This window comes from Thermobia domestica, chromosome 11 (assembly GCF_964235325.1).
Source record: "Thermobia domestica chromosome 11, izTheDome1.hap1.1, whole genome shotgun sequence".
NCBI lineage: Eukaryota > Metazoa > Arthropoda > Insecta > Zygentoma > Lepismatidae > Thermobia > Thermobia domestica.
The window spans coordinates 117,171,984-117,195,400 of record NC_137464.1 but is presented as its reverse complement, the minus strand read 5'-3'; the positions used below and the strand labels follow the sequence as shown (position 1 = coordinate 117,195,400).

The following is a 23,417-nucleotide window of genomic DNA, read 5'->3' as shown; positions in this document are numbered from 1 at the left end:
AAAGGTTAGAGCATATACTAGTGCTTAAGAGCATATTCAACATATTCTATAAGTTTTTTTTTTTTCAGATGTATGCTTCTAGCATGGAATAAATTCAGTTTCAGTTCGTACTTTCAATGCATTTACGTGTCTATGCAACAGAATGGCTAGTGCAGCAAAGATGCTTATGATTGCCAAGACGTTGAGAAAAATCTGATAATCCTGATAAATTCGGACGCTCTGTGGATAAGAAATTGACGGATGTTATTGCTAGAAACTCCGACGACAAAACCATTGAAGTCATGAGGAAATATCTTCAAGGGTTAAATATTAACTTTGCCGGAAAATATAGATACTAAACTTGCTTCTCTCTCCAATATTGTTCAGTAACATGTATTGATGTTAACAGGACATTTTCTGGCTACAAATGTTACAAACTGACACCAAAAACATTACGAGAAGCATCTTGTGATATACTGTAAAATTAATTACGGGAAGGATTAAATCCTTATAGAAACGACTTTTTATATACAGTAGAAACGTCTAGAAAAGTATGGATGGCTTGTATTGTTTCGTATAAAGTAAATGCACTCTAAAATACAAATGTGAAGAAATACTAGAGATCGTGTTCTCATATCACTGTGTTTTATTTTTAATCTCATAATTTGTGTGTGTTTTAAATAGTTAGAATATATAAATTGTCATAAGCATAAATTCTGCAGAGAAGATCCTAAAAGGTGAAGAAAGTTCACTTTTGATTTTATATTTCACGTGCAAAATTTTGTTGTAACTTTGCTGCATGTTTGAAAATATTTTGATTGTTAATTCATATTAAACTCATATTTTAACACATTTAACAGCATAGTTGCATGCATGCATATTTCATAAAAATCCGATGTCTAGTTATCAGTACGTCGTCACATAAAGTTATACATTTGTTATATAACAGGTCGTCTGAAGAGTATTGAGTCTTTTGGTCATAAGATGGCATTAGTGTTCAAATTGGAAGATATGTGAATCGAAACATTTTGGGTACAACGTCATTTGACATGACAGTTGAAGCAAGTAGATGTGCAAAAAGTGTGGGAATTCTTATTGTAATGTATTGCAATGGTGAAGATAAATGAATTTTCTGAAAACGGCTCAAGATTTTATAATATTTCAATAAAAGCACAAATACTCACCAGACCCATGAAGAAATTTGTGGTGCTTATGGGCAAGATATGTTATTGAAAGCAACAGACAAAGAGTGGTTCAATTGCTTTCATTGTGAAAATTTCGATATCCAAGACGCTCCTAGAATGGGCGACTAATTCACAGTGAAAGTGGAAGATATTTCAGCGAAAGTCGAAAAAGACCTGCATGTAAGTAGTCATGACATTACTAAGGATCTAAACATTCATCACCAAACAGTGCTAAATCAGTTGAAGAAAGGTGGCTACTAAAAGAAGCTCAGCGTTTGGGTGACAAATGATTTAACTTAGAAACATTTATTCGATCGCAAATGAAATGAAATGAAATCTTTGAGTTTTACGTCCCACGGTTATGCCGGTTAGGCTAAAGGGGACGGTGATTATGAGTAATGAACGAAAATGGTGGAATGAAGAAAGTGGGAGGAAACGGGAGAACCCCGAAAAAACCCACGCACACGGTGTTTGTCCACCACAAAGTTCACTTGGCGGGGGCTGTTATCGAACCCGGGACCCCATTATTCGATCGTATTTCCATCCGCGAATTACCACTGAAACATAAGAAACTCGAGTTATTTCTGAAGCAATTGATCACGAGTAATTAAAAGTAGATAGCCTGCGACAGCAATGTATAAGAAAGATAATGGACAAAGCGAGGAGAAGTTCTACAGTTTGTGGCAAAGCCAACATGACATTCAGAAAGGTTATGGTGTGCGCTTGGTGGATTGAAAGAGCGTCATGCACCATAGTGCTGTCGCCGGTAGAATGATAGACTTCGAACTGTATTGTACGCAAATGAGACTACCAATTGAAAAGAAACAGCTGGAAAAGGTCCATAGAGAGGGTATCGTATACCACACTGAAAATGCCAGACTGCATATATTTTTAAGTACCCTTCAGAAATAAAAAAAAATGACTGGGAGGTTTTAGTGCAGCCACCTACAGCCCGGACCTAGCACGTACCGACTTAACCAACAAGCTCGGTAAAGCAATTTCACGGGCAAAAGCATTGACACTTTCAGATTCATACTTGTTCTACTAAGCAAGGAGGATTTTCAATTACATCTTAATAAATAAGAAATATGAACATCAATATTTGTAATTTAGAAATGTATCAGACTTGGAACCTATTTCCTCTGTCAGAAGAGGAAGTTACTAGTAGCGCTGTTAAGTGGAGGATGTTACAATTAATACACGCAGTACATTGACGGTTATCTTGTTGCTGTAACTATTTGTCAACAATACGAAAAAATAGGAGCGTTGTACCTATAAACGCACTTCGTCATGTTAGGCAATACCGAGGCAGAAGCTTCCTACCATATGTCCCATGTTAGTTAATATGCAATTGTAATGATCAAGGAACGGAAGACATAAAATCTCCCTCACACATAAAATCTTGTTGGAGTTTACAAGTAATAATGTGACTAATTGTCCGTTATATTGTATACAGAAAATATTTAACACATTGAAACGAAACCCCGAACTCGAATTGCGAGGTGAGCTCCTTCGTGGCTAAGCGGTTAGCGTACGCGCCTTTGGCGTGGGAGCTCCAAGTTCGATTTCCGGCGGGAGCTCATGTGGTTCGGATTCCAAGCTAATCAGTAAGTCCCGTCTCATGTAGCCACGCTGCTAAAAGTATGTTAAACTAAATCAACTCGACTTGACTTGGGCAGCGTAAAATGGCACGCTTCGAGTATAATTCTAGGATTAGTTGTTTAACGTTTTAGGCTAAATCCACAACCATATCTTTCACACTCTAAGGCAGCAACTGCTTATACTGCTCGCATGAAATAATAATTCAACTAGGAAATAAAAGTATAATTTCTTTGTGGCTTGTTTGTAATGAAGATAATATTAGTAAATTAAAATTACAATTAATACTACCAAAAGACAAATTTATCGTACAGTATGTTATTTTATTTTATTTTTTAAGGAAGAGGAGCGATTGTTTTCAAATGCGGTGGTGCTTTGATTTCTGACCGATTTGTTCTGACAGCAGCACATTGTGTTCACCCTAGAAACATTGCACCAGGAGAAAAATTGTAAGTATGCTCAAGTTTGTTTAAAAAAAATGTAAATTAAATAAAAAAAACTAATTTACTTGAATCAGTTATTGCTACCAAAAATTTTGTTCTGAATTACTTATCGGGAAAAATAGTTTCCAACGAATAGTAAACCAGTACAATTGTAATATTCTGCTAAAATGGAACCTTTAAACTGAACGTAAATTATTCTAGCATATAACAAGTTCCGAAGGTGTATCTACGAATATGCAATGATTCCTAAATCAACGAATAGACATTAAATAAATAAGTAATATAGAAAGGACCATTTACCAATGACAGGATTTAACTGATGAATTACTGTTATACTGTTACTGTTTACTGTTAATTTTACGAAAAGGTTAATGAATTCCAACCTTAAACATGAGTTAAATAAGTCACCAGTACATACAAAAATGAATACATATAATACATAATTTGCTGAATCTTTTAGTTAAATCTTGGTAGAATAGAATAGAATTTCTTGCTTCCTAAAAAGTACTTCCGAGTCCATTTATCCTTGCTTTTATTTCCCGTTTGCATCTCAAAGTTCTCCTTAGCATATGACAATACAGTGTTTAAGATAATATAACCAGCATCTGATAACGAAGAGATTGAACAAATAAAACCAAGGAAGGTCAGGAGAGATATAAAAAGCAGTTTGAGGTGTCGAATAGATTGTCGATTTTAGAAGCTTCAAAATGAACTCATGTTGAAGATACTTGGGTTAAGATTAGGCAGGTCATTAAAATGTCAGTAAAAGAATAGCTGGGGCAAGCGGAAATACATAGGAACAAACCATTATTTGACCAGTAATATACTAAATTAGCAAAGAAGAGTAAATAGATAAAATGGTCTTAATTAGCTTTAAAGTCCGAAAATTAGAACTACACAAATTTTCATTGCCACCAGGAGGGAAACTTTCGAAACTTTAATACTAGATGTAATATTTTAGTAGACTTGAAGATAGCAGTGAAAACAAAAATATACACTCTGGTCCTGTGTGACGACATCAACTAATTTAAGAAAGGTTATCAACCTCGCGCTTATATACTAAAGCAAGCGGACGGAGAACTTCTCCTGAATACGGATCGTATCTTCAATAAGTTGAAATATTTCTTTGGCGATTCGCTAAACACGCAGCCAAAATATATGTTCATGAAAAATAAAAAGTATACAGCGGAACCTAATATTCAACAACCTAGCCTAAAAGAAATAGAATTTGCTTTAAACAAATAGCCGGGTGTAGACGAAATTTTCGCTAGTTCATTTTAGGAGGAAGAGAATATTGTAAAACGATGTACGCGAACTCATTCTCCTCATCTGGACAAAAGCAGGAGTTGCCGCAATAATGCAAAGAATCATTGTTGTTTCAGTTCACAAGAAAGGCGAGAAAACTGATCGTAATAATTATCGAGACATCTCTCTACTGTCAACACCCTATAAAGTAATCTCAGATATCTTGTGAACAAGATTGACCACGTACGCAAATGAAATTACTAGAGATTGCCAGTCGTATTTAGATAAAAATCGAATTGACCATCGACCATAATCCATTCGCGAAAAGCTTGAAATAAATTAAAATACAGCACCCAGACACATGAATTGTTCACTGATTTCAAAAATGTTAACACCTCGGTTAGGAAAACATTCCTATCAAATTTAGTATACTAAAAAGACGTGTTAGACTAATAAAGATGTGTTTAAAGGAAACCCAAAGTAAAGTCTGTGTAGAGCAATACTTGTCCACGAGTTTTTACGTCGAAAATGTCCTAAAAATAAGGCGGTGCATTGTCGTCGTTATTATTCAAACTTCCTGGGCAAGTTATGTTTTGGTGAACAATATCGTGTTCATGGGTTTTCTCGGAGTACTTCCATTTCCTCCTACAATTTCATTCCTCCAACTCTTACATCATCATTCACTTGCCTTAACCATCCGTTTCCCTTACCCTAAAGGACATAATTGTGGGACTTTAAACTGAATGATTTCATAATTCTTTTGTTTTTCTGGAATACGATATAAAGAAAATAAAAGATAGAAACCAGGATGTAGAGTTCAATGGCATTTACCACGTTAAGATTTATACTGATGATGCCAATCTGATAGGAAATGACATGAGAACAATAGAGAGAAATACACAGATTCTCAACTATATAGCATCGCTCCAAAACTATTTAGCCCATGTGCGTTGTATTTCTGACTACCACTGCAACTTTTCTTTGCATGTTAGCCAGGTTTACGACAGTTATCAAGCACATCCTCGGTACACTCGTACAGGGTATGGTCGTGCATACATGAGTCTCACCGCAGACAAATTTGTGTGACCATATCGTTGCTGCATGATTGTGCTCTTCTATCATGATTGTTGACTCTGCTAAGGCTCTACCTTCGTTTATGGTCACACACCAAATAACACCTAAGTACCCACGAGCCAGAAGGAGTTCAGAGTTTTACTTGGAAAATATTCCGATTATATTATGTATATCAACGATTTGAAAGCAGGACTAATATTATTACATATAATTCGCAACAGCTCCCAGTGTGTGTCAAAATCTTCTATTTAATGTTACAAGTTCAAACCTATATATCAGATACAAGACAATGTAATATATGCTTAAGCTACGGTCACACATCTCGCACGTGCAAATCAAAAGTTTCAATATGCAAAACATGTGCACTTTCATATACTTTCGTGATTGCCCAGAAAGAGCAAAGCAGCGCAAAATTATGACAGTAATGGCCAGGGACTACTTATCTTTTAACGAAGCTAACATGTAAGTTGGAAAACCAATCAATCAGGGTAATAAATGGGAGATATTTAATAGCTCTTTAAAAACAATGCAAACAGTTATTTCAAATCTCAAAGTAGGACCGTCAGTTTTCTGAATGAAACTAAAACTTCTGCTCCATCCTCTCTTGCACCTAATACGGAAAAAAATATTCAAATAAATCAAGAATCACCTCTCTGAAGAAGAAAGAGAATACAGACAGTTTTAATACAGATATACGTGGTAATAGTGGGGGAAAATTCAGTCAATAAAGGTTTTAATTTCAATTCCCTAGTACAAGTTTCCAGCCAAAATGTTCTATACAAATAGAAAAATTGTGCGTGATCAAAATATTAAAATTACCAATTCGCAGAAGTTTCTTTAACTACTAAACCTACCTTGATTCAGGAAAGAAAAAAGTACAGGGTAATATTATGACAAGTGGATTATATGACTTCGGAGCAATCTCTAAAACAAAAACAAAAAATCATGAATAAATTTTCGAAGTAATTATCAGATTCCACTGGTTGCAGAAGTTAATGTAATTGACAATGACATACTAAATTCAAAAACAATGTTTGCGATCAAACAGTTTTATACTGCATCCTAATCTCTAAATTGCATCGTAACTGAACACACGATCAGTTACTCAAAGAGTTTTATTTATTAATTACTTCGATACATGATCTCTAACAACAAATGATCTATAAAAAGCCATCGTTTATTTTCATAAACGACAGTGGATCAAAAACATAGTCTAAAAATTTTGCGTGGAATTGCCAGAGTAATTATACAAAAAAATGCTATACTAAATTTAATAAACGTGTTCTGTCTGGATATTATTTTATTACAGGAAACTTGAGGGAAAGCAAAATTTCCTCTAAAATTAATATATATATATATATATATATATATATACTCGTATATATATATATATATATATATATATATATATATATATATAGTATTATCGAACATTTAAGAGGAGATGGTTATAGAGGCCTAGCCTCTTGCATTAAGAAAAAACTTACCTTTTAGATCACTCAATCTATTAATTAATCATAATTTTCCAAATATACAAATTTTGCAATACAATATTGAAATAAGCAATACAAAATTTGTAAATATCTACATCCCTACCTCTATTATCCCATACTATCGTTTTTGGTCTGAACTTATCTTAGATAATAATATTGATTATATGATGGGAGATTGTAAAAGCCAGTGATAGGTCTGAGGAAGTTCCAAAGCCAATACAGCTGAAAACATGCTAAATCAGGTATTAATAGATTATTTTCATTTAACACTTAATAATGGCGCAGCAATTCAAGTCACTTTAGAAAACAATAGTGTTCCAAATATTAATATTTGCAAAATTCAATATTTCATTCAAGATTACTGGACTGTCTATTTTGATTCTTTTGGAAGTGATTATAGACAATATTGGTCCACACTCATCCAATTAATAGAAATTTGTTATTAACTCACTAACGCTGTAGGCAATTTCACATAGAAAATTAACAAAATTACATTTGAATTCCTCAAGTACAGTCAATTGGAAGATATCTAAATTATCTGATCTCACAGTCAGTTGCTAAGACGAAAAACAACAACACACAAAACAAAGTAAAAGGGAAAGATCAGGCATCAAAAAATTCAACACATCATCAATACCAAAAATTGATTGAGAAGCTCAAAAAGAAGTTAATAAAGGGAAACTGGGTTTCCGAAAATTTACACAATCGAAAAATCTACAAGATTTTATAGTTTATAATAATACAAAAACACTTTCAAAGATCATTTTAAATAATATCAAAAGATTTAATTGGGCGACTTTCTGTAATAATTTATCATATCAAACTCCAAAAGCATTAATATGAATTTTTTTCATCAGCAGTTAAACAAAAACCCAAATAAAGTAATATAGGTTTTAATAGATTGAATACAACTAATAGTGATTGCATAAATCAGTTCCTTTATAATTTAACTAAGGATTATGTGAATACAAACAATGTATTAATTTCTGAAATTAAAAATAATATACCTATAAATAAGTAATCTCCATTCTCTCTTGAAAATTTAGAAGTAGTTTTTAAAAATATAAGAAGGAATACATCGCCAGGAATAGGTGGAATTTACTACATACATTATATAAATCTTCCTACAGTAGGCAAACAATTATTTCTCTTATTTTAATTTCAGGTGGAAAACTGGGAAAATACTTGAAATATGAAGAAAATCACTCGTAGTCCCTATATTAGAACCAAACAAACCATGCAACGACGAACAGAATTGTAGACCTATAGCGCTACTTTCCTGTGAACTCAAAAGTTTTGAACAATTAATGTTAAATAGACTCCAATGATTTGCTGAACATGTATACTGTTAACGAATAATATTACTGGTTTCAGAAAAATACTTCTACGTATGATTCACTTGGACCTCTAATAATTGGCATATGGAAAACGTTTCAACAAAGGAAATTTTTATTCCTTGTCAGCGTCGATTTCCAGAAAACTTATGACTTCATTAGTTTGGATATTTTTATTAACAAACTGTACAGTTTAAATATTCCAAAGCAGTATATCATAATTATTTATTATCTCTTATTCAAAGCCAAGATGTACGTCTATTGATCTACTTCAAGGCGGCAAACTAAGTCCCACTCTTTTCAATCTATTTATATTGAGTTTAACTCAACTAATGAATAAGAAAACTAATTTATATATTTATGCGGATGACCTAATAAATTACGAAATAATTGATAACTTACGAATAGGAGTAAAGATTCAAAGTTAATGTGGAAGTCTCAGTTGCAATATTTATCCAACGAAGCTTCTAAATATAATAACATCTTGAAAAACGTCAGAGAAAAAAATAGTGACTTTAACCCCGTGTTACTAACCAAATAAATCAACAAACCCTCATGGCAAAAATATTATATAGATCTATGTTTTTTTTTCAATCCTAATCAAGAGCTTCTTCGTGACTAAGCGGCTAGCGTAAGCATCTTTGGCGTGGGAGACCCGGGTTCGATTCCCGGCGGGAGCTCATGTGGTTCGGATTCCACGTTAATCAGTAGATCCACGTCTCACATAGCCTCGCTGCTGAACGGGACGTTAAACTCAAATTCAACTCAATTCTAATCATTTCCGTTTTAAACGAACTACAGGGAATTCAATAAAATGCAGCCAATATTATTTTATCTCAAGTATCCCTCTGTCCAAAAAATGCAATTTTAGAAGCAACAAAGAACATACCATTAGAAATAAACATCCTCACAAGCTAACTGTCAATTTTTTGCTATCTTGGATGGCAAAAGTATCTTCGGGTCTCATACATAAATTAGTGACCCTGGAACTTTTGAATCAAAATACGAAATTACAATATCAAAAATGTTTACCATTGGTTTACAAAGTTTTCATACAAATTAAAGATTTACGTTCAAGAATAGCAAAAGCACCTACAATACCAGCTTACATATTTCAATATAAAGGTAATCAAAATTCCTACTATTATTCCAAAATTGCCTACAATACCGTAAATATAAATATAATATAAAATATAAATTAATATAAAATATAAAATATAGAATATATAAATAGAATAGCAGCCAATATAAAAATATCTGGAAACTTTATATAGATTCTCTTTCTCAAGATTATAAACTAACTTTCAACTTATGCTTCTAAACAACAAAATAACCCAGTGGGAGCTGCTTTCGTAAAAATAAAAAAATTAAATTACCTAATACCTTGTTAACTTTTGAATATATATATATATATATATATATATATATATATATATATATATATATATATATATATATATATATATATATTAGGGTGGTCCTTATTTATATGGGGGAAATAAATTTTGGAATTTCCTTGGGCTCACCCCCTAAATGGTTCTATATGGGACCAAATACAGCCAGGAGAAAAATTAGATCCATTGAATAATTTTAAATGGTGCCCCAAACGACCTAAAGTTTTGAATGCGTTTACAATGCATAGTATATGGGGAAAACTAGAATAAATTCTTATAATTTAGAAACGGCTTAAGAGAATGGAACGATATCTTGGATAATGAAACTAGAGAAAAAGACCAACCTAATCTTATATAGCATTGTTATGGTGGTCATTTTGAAGTCCGCCATCTGGAATTCTGGTCAAAATTTTAAATAGGAAAGGGATCACGTGACATATCTTTTTGAGGTAGCATTTTAACAGAAGCACAAATCTGATATTATTTTTAAGTTACCAATATTCATGTAAGAGTTATTACGTGTAAAAAACAAAATGCTTCGATGTCATGTTATTTTATTGTAGTTGTGGAACAGAGAGTAGTAAGAATTTTGGAAGTCTTTTACATAAACTGAAACAAACTGTTTGTTTTGCTATGAACTACAAATAAGTTTTTCCATTAAGATGATTCATAGACCATTATGAAGAAAAATAAAAATTATAACTTGGAAAAATTGAAATATCCCTTATTTATGTAGTACCTTTCGGTAAGGTATGAATTTTATTTGCTACATAGTTTACTTTTGTCGCATCTAGGAAAAGATTGTCTGTGGGCCTTCACTATCTTCAAAAGAAACGGTTTCTGCTCCTCATTTTTTGTAAGAACGTTGTTGTAATCTTCTATTGGTTACACTCCCCTTTCTGCTGCACCGTTTGTTACGTGGATGAATTTAACTATTGTATTTCTTTGAAGATAGTCAGTGTTATTTGGTCATAAAATCGGATCACACTCAATAAACCCTTTGGGTATTTTACAGGAAAACTCTACAGGAAAATTTGTGTATTTGTTGTAACAAAATCACTGTTTTCTCTTTTCACAAAATTTTTTATGGTATCATCTCTTTGCTGCTTCACGGTTTCCCCTTCCAGTTTTAATTCTTTGATTCATTTTTTGTTTTTCCATTGTGGTAAATCCATCATCAAAAAACCCAATGCTGCGTGTTCCTCCGTCAAGTACCAGAGTCGGCGTGAAAATTGAGAAAGAGCCACTTCAGATAATTCAGCATCTATTTGTCTATAACTGTATAAACCTTTCAAAAATTGCAGATCTTGTAATAGTGAATGGGATGCTTGATCACATTTAAGCCAAGCTTAAACATATAGTCGTATCAGAAAATACACTCTCCGAAAGCTCATTTCTATTTGTTTCGTTAAACGAAATTGTTGGCGAAAGAGAAATATTTTTAAATAGTAGATTGCTTTTCCCATCCACCTTACATGGTGAATTGCTCCAGGCAAACGAAAGAAAACTCCTCAAGGAGATATGCTACCCAAGAATATGATGGTCAGTTCTAAAAATTCCCTGTAATCTTCTCTGCAGTGTCCTGCTTCTACAAGTTTGATAGCAAAATTCAACATTTCATTTCTTACATCGGAAATATTGTTCCTTACATCATCATTAATTCCTGGAATAAAGTAAGTGCAATCTATTTTAGATCACTCGTTCTGAAAACACTTCAATATGTAAACGTCCGATCCAGATGCAAACGAAATACAACACTTGAGACGTTGGATGTCAAAGTGGCGTAAGTCAGTTTTGAGACATTGTGAGATGCTGAGACTTTTTATTAGAATTGATAGATAAAAATCGAACAAAATAGTTCCTTGTAGTGCCATAGTTTGGCTTATGACCTGGTCTTTTAACTCTGAGATACATAACGTTGTAATCCAGCAGATTATGGTTTGAAGTTCACGGAAATGAATACATCTCGATTTTCTTGAAAAATGACTTACGCCACTTTGACATCCAACGCCTCACTTATCAAATACACATTTTAAAACTAATCCATAAATGTGCTGTCTATCCAAACACCGTTGACATGACCCATCTTGCAGGAAGTAGTATCACAATAAACTGCCTGCACGAACTTTACCAAGTGCCATTTTTCAAGCGAATGTACTATAGTAGAAGCAATGTATTCTTCTCTTGATGATGACAAAATGGGAACACCAATTAGTCTCTCATAACCATCTCTTGTAATAATTATTGAAAACTTGTCGGCACTCTCTCTGCCAGTCAAATTCGGCAGTAGTTTTCCGTTCCAACGCACAACTAACGCACTTGATGCACTCTGAAATTATTTTTTATGGTTCTGTGCCACGTCGCTACGGATTTTCTCTCAGTATCGGTGAATGGACGGCCCATTCTGTCAGAATATGTATTGCTGCTTTATCAGTGACCTTTTATCGATCAAGAGCAACACCAGTCTTTGAGTAATAAAATTAGTTTTCCCCTTTTACGTCTCTTGGAGGATCCGGGCACACACTCATCCATATCTACATTGTCTCTAACATTCTCAACTGGGTTTTCCTCTTCATTACTTGAATTGCTCCATGTCTTTTGGTATATAAAGTTCAAACAAATCATTTTCAGCAGTGCATTTTCTTTCATGTTCATCTTTCTTTTGAAGCCGTGCATATACTTTTTGTTCTTTTCGCGCCAAACTCATGTCTTTACTTTTAGACGTGTAAGAATTATTACCTGTGAAAAAGAGAAATCTTTTCACAGCTAATAATTCTTACGTGACTAAAACTATCTTTAAAATAGTGCCAGATTTGTGCTTCTGGTAAAACGTTACCTCAAAATGATATGTCACTCTCTTCCATGACCCCGTTCCTAGTTGAAAATTTTGACCTGAATTCAAGATGTCGGATTTCAAGATGACCACTATGGCAGTACTATACAATATTAGCTACATTTCTTCATCTATTTCTATTATCTAGGGTATCTTCGCATTCCTTTTAGCCGTTTCTAAATTACATGAGTTTATTCCAGATTTTTTCCATATACTATCTACTGTAATGGGATTCAAAATTTTAGGTTGCTTGGGGAACCATTTAATAGTATTCAATGAAGGTAATTTTTCTCTTTATGGAACCATTTTAGGGGGTGAGTCTAAAGAGATTCGGAAATAAAAAAATTAAGGACCACCCTAATATATCAAAAACTTAATCCTCAAGCGTGCTTGTATTCGTACAGATGCTTTAAGCGTCATTACAGCTTTAAATAACACCACTGGTCTTTACAAAATTCTTGGAATTTATTGTTACTTAAAAAATTATACATTAAAAATAATAACTTCAAAATTATTTTAATATATAAAAGAGCTCATGTATATACAAATAGAATGGTGTGAAGAAGCAGATCGATTATGGAAAATGCAGTATAGGAAGTGTGATAAAAAATACGGTGAATAGTTTTATTAAAAAAGAAAGTATTAAGCTTACATGAAATTTGATTTAATCTCTGTCAAAGTACTATTGTTGACTAGCAATGCACTTACCCCAACGTTGAATTCATAACTGGAAGCATTTCTGGAATGGTGTCCAAACGTTTTCCTTTAAGAACGGTTTCAATTTCTAGGAATAGCCAAAAGTCGTGTCATGTTATAGCTGGAGAATATTGTGGATGTGGATAGATAGAAATATTTATTTCCGACAAAAACTCAAGTTTGTCAGTCAAAAGTCGGGGAACGTATTTCTCACTCATTCTTCTCATTTCCAAATCGGTGATTAAAATGCTTCGTGCAGACCCGTATGAGATATTTAGTTCTTTGGAAAGCTCTCTAATAGTTATTTACCTGTTTGAACGAACAATTTTTACCATGCACGTTCCGAACGTTGCTAATCTTCTACCGATTCATTTCCGCTATTTTACACAAGGATAGACCAACAAATTTGGAAACAGATTTGGAGATAGGAATTACTTATGGAACAGAAATCGCAAATGTGTATGGCATAAACGCTACAAAAACAAAATAAAGTACAAAAATATTGAGAAATAAAAAAACTAAAATCATAGAAACATCGGATAAAACAGCATGAATAAGCTTCCTACCATTATTATTATTATTATTATTATTATTATTATTATTATTATTATTATTATTATTATTATTATTATTATTAGACATTTACTAGAGGTACTAGAGGTGCAATGTGACCACCTGAAAGCCTGCAAAAGTCATTAACAGGTCTTAGAAATGATTTCATATGTGAAGAAACATTCTCAGATATAGAGCTTCTAGTCTAACACGCATATAAGCAAAACAACACAGTGAAGAGTGTAAATACACCGTACTATAATAGAACCGTTGTTTTAGGCCTTTCAAAACATTTAGCACTTAACATACAGTGAAAGAGATTAAAGCTTTTCAAAGATAGAATAATCTTTTAGGAGTCATTTTTCATGTACACAAATTTACCATCGTTGATAAGATACAAACCAGACTAACCCTAATAAATCATAGAACGATGCTATTGCAAGGCAGGAGCAAAAATGTCAATAGCAAGGTTCAATACAATACGAAATATAGATTTTAATATATCTACAACTTCCAAGACATTTTTAATAGAGTACAAATAATAGCAAATATGTAAGTTCATTAGAAGTTAAATTTGATTCAGAACACAAACAAACAACAATTTTATAAAAATGAAAACACTCTAGGAGATTTTGCCCCATTAATCATAAACCTAAAAATGTTTACTTTCAGATATCCCGGTGCGAAGAATATTTTTAACATATCAGTATGGTAACGGTGCCCTTTTTGGATTTTAAAAAAGGGAGAGACTGCTCATTCAAAAGTTTTTGTTCTTTTAAAGTACAAAAATTGGGAAAAAATAAAGAGAACGACAATAAGAAAGTAGAAAACGTCCCATGAATATGAAGCAGCACCAAATCACATATAAGATTAAGATATTTATTGTAAAACGTAGTGCATCTTTATTTACTGACCTAACAACACATCGTAACCCTAACTCTTTCTAAAACTTAGCGATAACCTCAGAGGAAGGTTGCAGCTCTAAGGTGATTAAAATTAAACCCTTAAGAAAATAAATGTTAAAATAACATTTCCTAAGAAAATATGGAAACTAATCACAAAAATAAATGCCAAATATTAGTTATGGCTAGTAGCGTTTCTAGAAGGTAAAAACTGGGGAGAGGCAGCCAAAACCCAGACTCTGATAGGTATATTATGATTTTACTATAAACTTTCAAAAATATATAAATAATGCGTTAAATAATTTTAGGTACTAAAAGAACTGGAGGGCCTAGGCCCGCCTGCCCGGGCTAGAACCGACACTGGTCATTCTTCACTTTCGGGCCCCTTGCCTTTTCCCCTCTTCGTTCTTCAACAATATTAGATATCCATATATAAAAGAAGAAGTCCTGACTGAATGATTGATCAACGCCCAGGCTAAACAGCCAAAGTTAGAAATTTGAAATTTGAACATGACATAGACTTTATACGTTAAGTCCCACTAAAGAAGAATTTTTGGAAACTCGACAGGCAGAGGGGAAACAGGGGTGATAATTATTATACAAAATGTCCATACCTCCGAATCTCTTAAGATTAGAAACTTAAAATTCGATATTTCGACTTCTCATTTAAAAAATTAGACACGTCTTTCACCGTTTTCTGATATTTCCCCTATATGACAAGAAAAAACGCGGATAGAAATAAAAAGCAGGAATTGTAATTGTTAAAATGAGATGGCCATATCCCGAAATCCGTTACCGTTATAGACAGGAAATTTGGTACTTAGACGTTTCATTTAAAATACGTAATAGGTGTATTTTGCCGTTCTTTGATATTTCCCTTACATGAGAAGAAAAAAAGCGCGTAGGAAAAAAGAAACAGGATTGCAATTGTTAAAATAAGATGGGCGTATGTCGATTTTCTTTAAGGTTAGATGCTTAGAAACTGGTATTTAAGCTTTTAATTTAAAAATAATTTAAAATTTATGTCAGCGTTTTCTAATCTTTCCCTTACAAGAAAAGAGAATTGGTGTTATAATTGTTCAAATAACGTGGCCATATCTCGAAATGCCATTAGAGTAGAAATATGTTATTTCAGCATTTATTAAAAGGGAAGAAAAAGGCTGAGGGTTGCAATCGTTATAATAAGATGGCCATATCTCGAAATCATTTAAGATTAAAAATATGTTGAGGACATGAGCGTCTGAAGCCATAGGCCGAGCAAATGGGGGCTCTTGGGGCTAAGTCTCCAGCAAGTCAAATGCTAGTTCAGAATAAAATCACACCGGTTCACTCTGAATTCCACTAACCAAAGAAACGAACATGTAGACAATGTTTGCATAAATATATGTACTAACAAACATGAAAGAGGTTCTTGAGTTAACATAAATTAAGTACTGAAACTTTGTTTTATGTTAAACACTTTATTATTTACGTAGCACACTAACCAAGAAATTTAATAAAAAATTAAATTCGCTTTCCATATTACTTTCCAATCTTCGGTTGAAAGCTGGAATTTTAGATAGATTCTCTAGTTTATGTTCCGTTTTGATTAGATATCTTGTCTCATGTCAGTGTTGCTTCTTTAATTCCAAATAAATATAAGATCATTTGGAAAGAGTGGATGCCGCTGCAATTTTATTGATCAACCAAAATTACAAATCGTATATTCAACATCTAGATCTGACAAAAAGAAAACCATGCTTATGTACTATTTCACATTTGTTACTACAACTTTGGGAAGTGATTCTACTCTTTAAAATAAGCCAGTAAGCTTATACGAAGGCGGTTGAAAGGAGATTCATTTCTGAGTTACGCGCTTCGCAATGGGTGGGAAAATTAACTTTGAGGCCACATAGCATATGTGCTACTGGATTTACGGGATACAGTGTGGAAAATTTAAAGAAAGCAAATGAAAGAACAATGGAAATAGCAGTATTGAAAAGTCTTTCGAAAATAAGAGATAAAATACTTGGTCTCATTATGAGTCAAGGAAGAATCGTACTATTAGCTATGGCGGGAAAGACAGAAGGAAAAATATTAGAAGAAAGCCACGATTGAAGTCTATTACCAAATAAATAACAAGTGAGGGAAAAGCAGTACAAGATGATAAAAAAGGCTGGATCAGAATAGGGAAAGTGAGAAGCTGCATCAAACCAATCGAAGTACTGATAGCCTGAGAAGATACTACAACTACTAAATATTGTGTAATTTAAAAACTTAATTTAAAATGTCCAAAAAATGTTTCATATCGATTTAACTTTGTTCGGAGATTATTTAAAATTCTTTACTCCACAGGGAGAGCTCCTTCCACAACATTGCCAAGGCTCTAAATTGTACGAGGGCTCGCTGAAATGTTCGTAGCCCAACCCAGAAGGAGTACAAGTAAAATGATAAAATTGTACACTTTTAAAGAACTTTAAAGGACATATTTCTATATGTGCGAATACATATTTTTATGTTAATAACGAAATTCTTATTGTGTTTTTCGAGCTCTGAAGTGATCAAATGTGCCCAACCAGTAAATTTCACGGACATCGAGATCAGAGTTGTCATCAAATTGTTCTTCCACCAATTCCAAAGTCACGGAAGGAAATTCATTAGGAAATCACTAAAGCACTAAGGGATTCCCCATCGTCATATGCAGTTGTGAAGAAGCATTTTTCAAATTCGTCACGAAAACACCCCAGGAGTAGACTGCGCATTGTAGTTATTCTCCTGGAAGTGATTTACGCAATGTAATAAGAATAAAAATGAAATATTTATTTATCTAATATGACCAAAATCACCTGAGTCGTTTTTGAGAAAGTAATCTTAGAAGAAGCTTATTCCCAAGAGTAAACTATTCCTTGTCAATTTTTACGTCAGGATTAATTTACACATCGTTAGTCTAAGTCGTTTGGTATTGGACAGTGGGTGATATCGCACAAAATCAGTTTTCATTATTTCCCGCTTAACGTAGCACCTGTCAACCATACAATGAGTTGGTCGGAATGAACTAACCAAGCTCATGCCATAGTGGATTTGTCCGATGAACGGTGTGTCTCATGCTTCATGCTTTTTGTATTTTTTCGCGTGATCAGGTGCACGGAGATAGGTTTATGGGCCTGCAGCTTACTATAATGTAAATGTTTTGGTACATTATTGTTATTACAGCATTTATTAGGGTGTATGTATTATAATTTAGGCGTATAGTTGCATTCATGTTGTTACAAGCCGGTAAATAGCCATTCATATGTCGCAAATCGTTCAGCTGGTATCGGCCAAAGTGGAATCGGGTGGTATCGGACAATACACTGGTAAATAAACCTGTCGTTTTTTAATGGTTTCTGGATTTTCCAGGAAACCATGGGGAAAATATTGACAATTGGAATGAAGAAAATATGAGGTTGGCCATGGCCGAAGTTATTTCTAAAGAAATGACAGTACAAGCAGCCAGTGCTAGATATCTTGCTCCCAAAAGTACATTAGGAGATCGTGTCAAAAAGAAAACTGTTTGAAGGGGAAAAATCAATAGCTAAGCTTTGCTACTCTGATAACAAATACACGTTTAGTAGAACGTTTGGTCGTGACCAAGAAGAAATGCTATATAATCATGTAAAGGCTTTGTATAGTCAACTAATGCCACTAAGGAAACAAGAGTTTATAAAACTAGCTCACAAACTTGCTGAAAAACTAAACATCATAATCTGCGGGGAGTCTTTTAATAATTATTAGATACAGTGTAATACATGTAAAGACTGGGTCCATGAATTTAGAAGACAGACTGTTTCGTCATTATGATTTGTCAGAATAAAAATAACGATTCTTTATGAGACTAAGAAGTATTTTTACTTTTATTTTAGGCTGTATTTCAAAGCCTATAAAACTACTGTATTTTTGTAAGAACTCCTGTGAATAAACAGTTAGCATTTGTAATTTGTTCTGTCATTAAATTACTGCAAAAGATCAATTTTCCACAGTTTTATGTTTGTCCGATACCACCCTTCACTTTTTTAAGAACGCTAATTTGTGTTAATTTGATTTTTTACAAAAATACATATTAATAGTTTTCACCTGTCAAATCACCTTTAACATGTTGTGTATAAGATACCAAGGTATCATTTGGTGCATTAAGTAATTGGATATAGCAATTTTCAGCTTGACAGACGAGATAAAGCTAAGGTGTCCGATACCAGACGACCTTCTCCTATAGAGTTATTAATGAAATATTTATTTATGCAATATGAACACAATTACATGCATCTTTTTCAAAATATTGTTCGAAGAAACTCATCCCCAAGATCAAACTAACCTTCTCGATTTTTTCCGGAGAAATGACATATTTCATAATAGAATTGTTTTTCAGAAAAAATGATTTATGAAATAGAAACAAAGTCGTTAGAACATTTTTGGAAAAAATACCAGTTTTTTAATTATCACCGTTAAGTAAACTACTCGTATTTTTAGAAGTAGGAAGAAAATTCATAAAAATTCCCCTGGAGAATCACATAAAAACTAAGTTTAAAATTTGGTTGAGATACATTGAACGGTATGGCCTTTAGGTGAGTGTACATCAGGACGAATGAATCAGTGGACAAACGGACGAAAAGATATCTAAAAACAACTTTTCTGTATTTATAAGCCATGAAATGTGTAAATCAGTTGAAATATGGAATTCGAGGATTATCACGATCACCATACTTTCTTCGAAAATAAAATACATAGTATGATTGTAATCTGACATCGAATAGCTCTTTTTTTTTTTCAAGGATGTTGTTATATGCACGAAATGTTCTCTGTTCTTTAATCATTTGAGAAATCATCATTATAAATTACTAATTATTATGTACATTTCTTTATTTGTTGCAGTATTGGTGTTCGTCTTGGTGAACACGCAATTAACCAGGAACAGGATTGTACAGTTATTTCTGGCAATCCATATTGTGCGCCTTCTCCTCAGGACTTTTCTGCCAAGGTAATTCCTTACCCAACATACAGGCCGTATAACACAGCATATTTCGATATTGCTCTCTTAGAGTTAGAGAAACCAGCTACGATTTCAGGTACTTATTTTTCTATCTTAAACCATATACTTGCATTACTAATTTATTAGTTGATTGTGTGAAAATCACTTATTTATATTATACTCAATCCACTTTGACTCAATTCATTTGGACTATTTTTAGTGCATCTACATTCGATGTAGGTCTTCTAGCCACTAAAATAATCTTATCAGATAAGATTAAGTCGTGAGTGACTTTGATGTTTGCCTCATGTTTTATTTCAATTTATGGTAACAAGATTAGTGATAAAACAATAAAAAAAACTCTTGCAGTTACAGTGACAATACTGTAAGGATCCCCACCTTCAGCGCAAGCACGTGTTACCACAACACGTGCTACTATTTACAAACAATGCAAACAGACGAGAAACTACAACCAGGAAGACACGAAACCAAGACTTTGCAAACTGAGAATTAACGAGCCACCAGGAGAGCATTTATAAAAGCGAAACCTGAAGAGGAACCAGCTATCAGTTTGATCACTGATCAAATAACCAACACCTGAGGTCGCTTTGGACTTAGGAATTCACCTTTGCCTAAACCTAAAGTCGCTTTGGACTAGGAAATCCTAACTACAACCAAACCTAACGAAGCTCCTTTGGGTTGAGGACGTTTTCCCATAAGACTGACCTAAAACCCTGGAGGTTGCTTTGAGTATAAGAGGCACCGTGCAAAACACTATTTCCTTCACCATGGTCACTTATAAGGGAAACACTGTTAGACTGATATTTTAAATCCAAACTTATTTGTATTTAGATTTTATAATAAAATTAGTGAAGGAAAACACCCGGACCATTATTGACTCTACCACAAAGACGTTATAATACCTACAGATTTGGCTCTTTAGCATACGCTTCTCAAGTTCGTCAAAACAAATTATTATTAGGTAGAAAAAACTATTTTCATGTTATTAATTTAATTCACACAGTTTCAGCATGCGTATATTTATGTTCATCAATAGTAGCATTCAGTTTCACATAGAATTAACCATATGGATCGCTAGGATCCCAAGTAACCTAAGTCCAAAAGGATGGAAAAATCAAATAACGTCTTGACTCACTTCCCATAGATGGGTACTTTTTAAAAAAGATTTTTGTAAACAATAAATTAGAAGATCATAAACTGCGTAGTGTTATTGTTTGGGTTGCCAACACAATAGAAATAAGAATTGTCCATGAGCCGTTCAACTGAAATTTTCTCTTATGCAAAATTTCAGTTTTGGGCTTAGGCCGCTTGACATCCAGCGGCAAAATTATATAAGAATTGTCAAAACATTATCATAAATGTATATACATACTACTGAAGTAGCACCAGCTAAACTGACATTAATATCATATAAGTGACTTTTGAATTTATCCGGTCCATGTATGATATTTATCTACAATACTTGTGAAGATTACGCGTAATACGGGAAAACATAATTCCTCTCGGCTGATCATGTGTGATCGTTCAGAAACATTCGCACATTAATGTATGGGATTTCTATATAAATCGTACCTTAAAATTTCTGCTAGTACTTGTCTTAATGTTTACCTTGGAGACATCTCTAAGAATACCGATATTTAATGTTTCCAATAGTTAAAAGTACCGTGGCACATATAGCGAAGGAAAGATAAGTACAAAATTTCACATTGTCAATTAAAAATTAACAACTTGAGTGAAAATCAAGTATCTTCATACACCTCTGTTGTTTTGTAATGTGTATTATTTTTTCAAGTACTGTGTAATAAAGGATACTAAAATTTAGTTTCAATTCAAGGGCGCAATATTGAGCAAATATTTGGGGGAAATTTCGGTTTGGATGGTCAGGAAGGCCGTAAGACGAGCTCCTGCCCCGGGCGACAACTAGCGTAGTTTCGTCGCTGAAAACCGGAACATACAAAGGCATGATAGGCTTAGAGAAAAAAAGAGATATGCAGACACAGGAAGGCGGTGAACATTGCAACTTTGTTAAATCAACATCTACTTGTAGTATATCAGTTTAATATCTAATATACTGGGCTGTTCAAAGAAATTTTGAACTTTAAAAGTATGCTCTGCATGCGATACGTTTCAACTCACATAGGCTACGAGTTCAACGTGTAGCAATATCATTCAGTAACAGCAAAAGATAGCGTTAGCGTTAACGTTAATTGATGCAATCTGATGCATGATGCGATACAATCAGTTGTGAAAGTGCGGCGATGGCGCAAATACCGCAAATACAATACAGCCAGTTAAGCAGGCGGAAGAGAAAGCTAATTTTGTTTGTAAAATAGTGAGGTGTAATCAGGCGCAGCTTGAATCAAATAGAACAATTAATTGAGGTAACTGTGTGTACTTGCCCTCAGAAAAGTCGCATGTATCATCACCTGCAAAAGAAAAAAAGGTGCGTATACTCTATCTTCCACATGTTCATTAACATTTCAGTTTTCTTCATATATTGTTGCTTCCTTGTGCTTTCCATAACAAAGCAGAGTAGTAATGATTAATTATTTGTTATTGGTCTTGGTCTTGGTCTTGCATTTGCTCATCACTACATAAAAGTCATGATGCGGAGTGCAATTTGGAAATACAGTCGTAGTAACTTCATTTTCTGCAATAGGCAAATCAGTAGTACAAAACACATGCAAGTATTGATTTTTACTCTTATTTAAAACAGAAAAACTACCACAGAGCACTATAGAATTAATAGACGACGGAGACTACGGCAACCCGCGATAAGAGACAAAATGAAATTCAAACTCTGCCTTGGTCCTGACAATTCCTGTACATGAATCACATTGAAAATGTTTACACCTTCCATAGGTATCACGCAAGTTCGAAATTTTATGTTCCGTAAAGAAGCTTCCACCAAGTACTAACTCCACGATCAGTAATGGTTCCTTCCATACACTGGTACAAAGCAATTACCTCAGGTCCATTTTTCGGGTGCCTACATATGTCAACATTGTGTAACCCAATGTTAAATAAAATTTTCCATTGAACTACGTAACCTTAAAGAAACTATATTGAACTTTTCCTTTTCAAATTTTTCCCATTACTTGCTGCAAATTCTTGTATTGCAAATAATAGTTCCATGTGATGAAATTATGTAAAACACATTTCTCTTTACTTTAGAATATGTGAAACCTATTTGTTTGCCAGTTGATGGAATCCGTGGGAGATCCTTTGAGGGACGAACCTTAACAGTTGCTGGTTGGGGAGCTACGGAACAAGGTAATACAAACAACTGAAGTTTTATTTAAGTTTAGGTTGTAGAGTCTTCTGTAACATAAAATTAAAGTTTTAGAGTTATCCTTAAAAAGGAGCTATAAACACATTCAAATATAGCGATGTACGTTTGTCTTGTTATAAAATATTTAGTACAGTAACTTTGAATCTGTCTTCAACTGTGTGAATTACGCTTTTCCAATAAATGAGTTAAGATGTAGTTATAAAGCAATAAATACCAAACATCGGGATGTGAATTTCATTTTCTTTATTTTAGTCTTTCTTTCTTTAAAGTAAGAGGAATTATTATATAATAAGTATAGGCTATAAAGAGTTATTTGATGTCTGATACACTGAAATAACTGTAATAATCAACTACGAGGGTCGTTCCGGAAGTAATGGAGATACATAAATAAC

At 33.5% G+C, this 23,417-nt stretch overlaps 1 protein-coding gene across 1 annotated transcript; it reads left to right on the top strand.

Moving 5' to 3' along the window:
- Positions 1-1,796: 1,796 nt before the first annotated feature.
- LOC145665242 (phenoloxidase-activating factor 3-like) lies at positions 1,797-23,023 on the top strand. Its single transcript, XM_081732534.1, has 4 exons — positions 1,797-1,878; positions 3,103-3,211; positions 19,616-19,809; positions 22,908-23,023. Exons 1-4 carry the CDS (start codon positions 1,797-1,799, stop codon positions 23,021-23,023), a joined length of 501 nt encoding a protein of 166 aa, XP_081588660.1.
- Positions 23,024-23,417: the final 394 nt, after the last annotated feature.

Bases quoted from the DNA above. Each gene is read 5' to 3' on its own strand.
- LOC145665242 (XM_081732534.1), top strand. From the start codon at position 1,797: ATGTATAAGAAAGATAATGGACAAAGCGAGGAGAAGTTCTACAGTTTG. The intron at 1,879-3,102 runs GTGTGCGCTTGG...TTATTTTTTAAG, and splicing joins TGACATTCAGAAAGGTTATG to GAAGAGGAGCGATTGTTTTC. The intron at 19,810-22,907 runs GTACTTATTTTT...TCTTTACTTTAG, and splicing joins GAAACCAGCTACGATTTCAG to AATATGTGAAACCTATTTGT.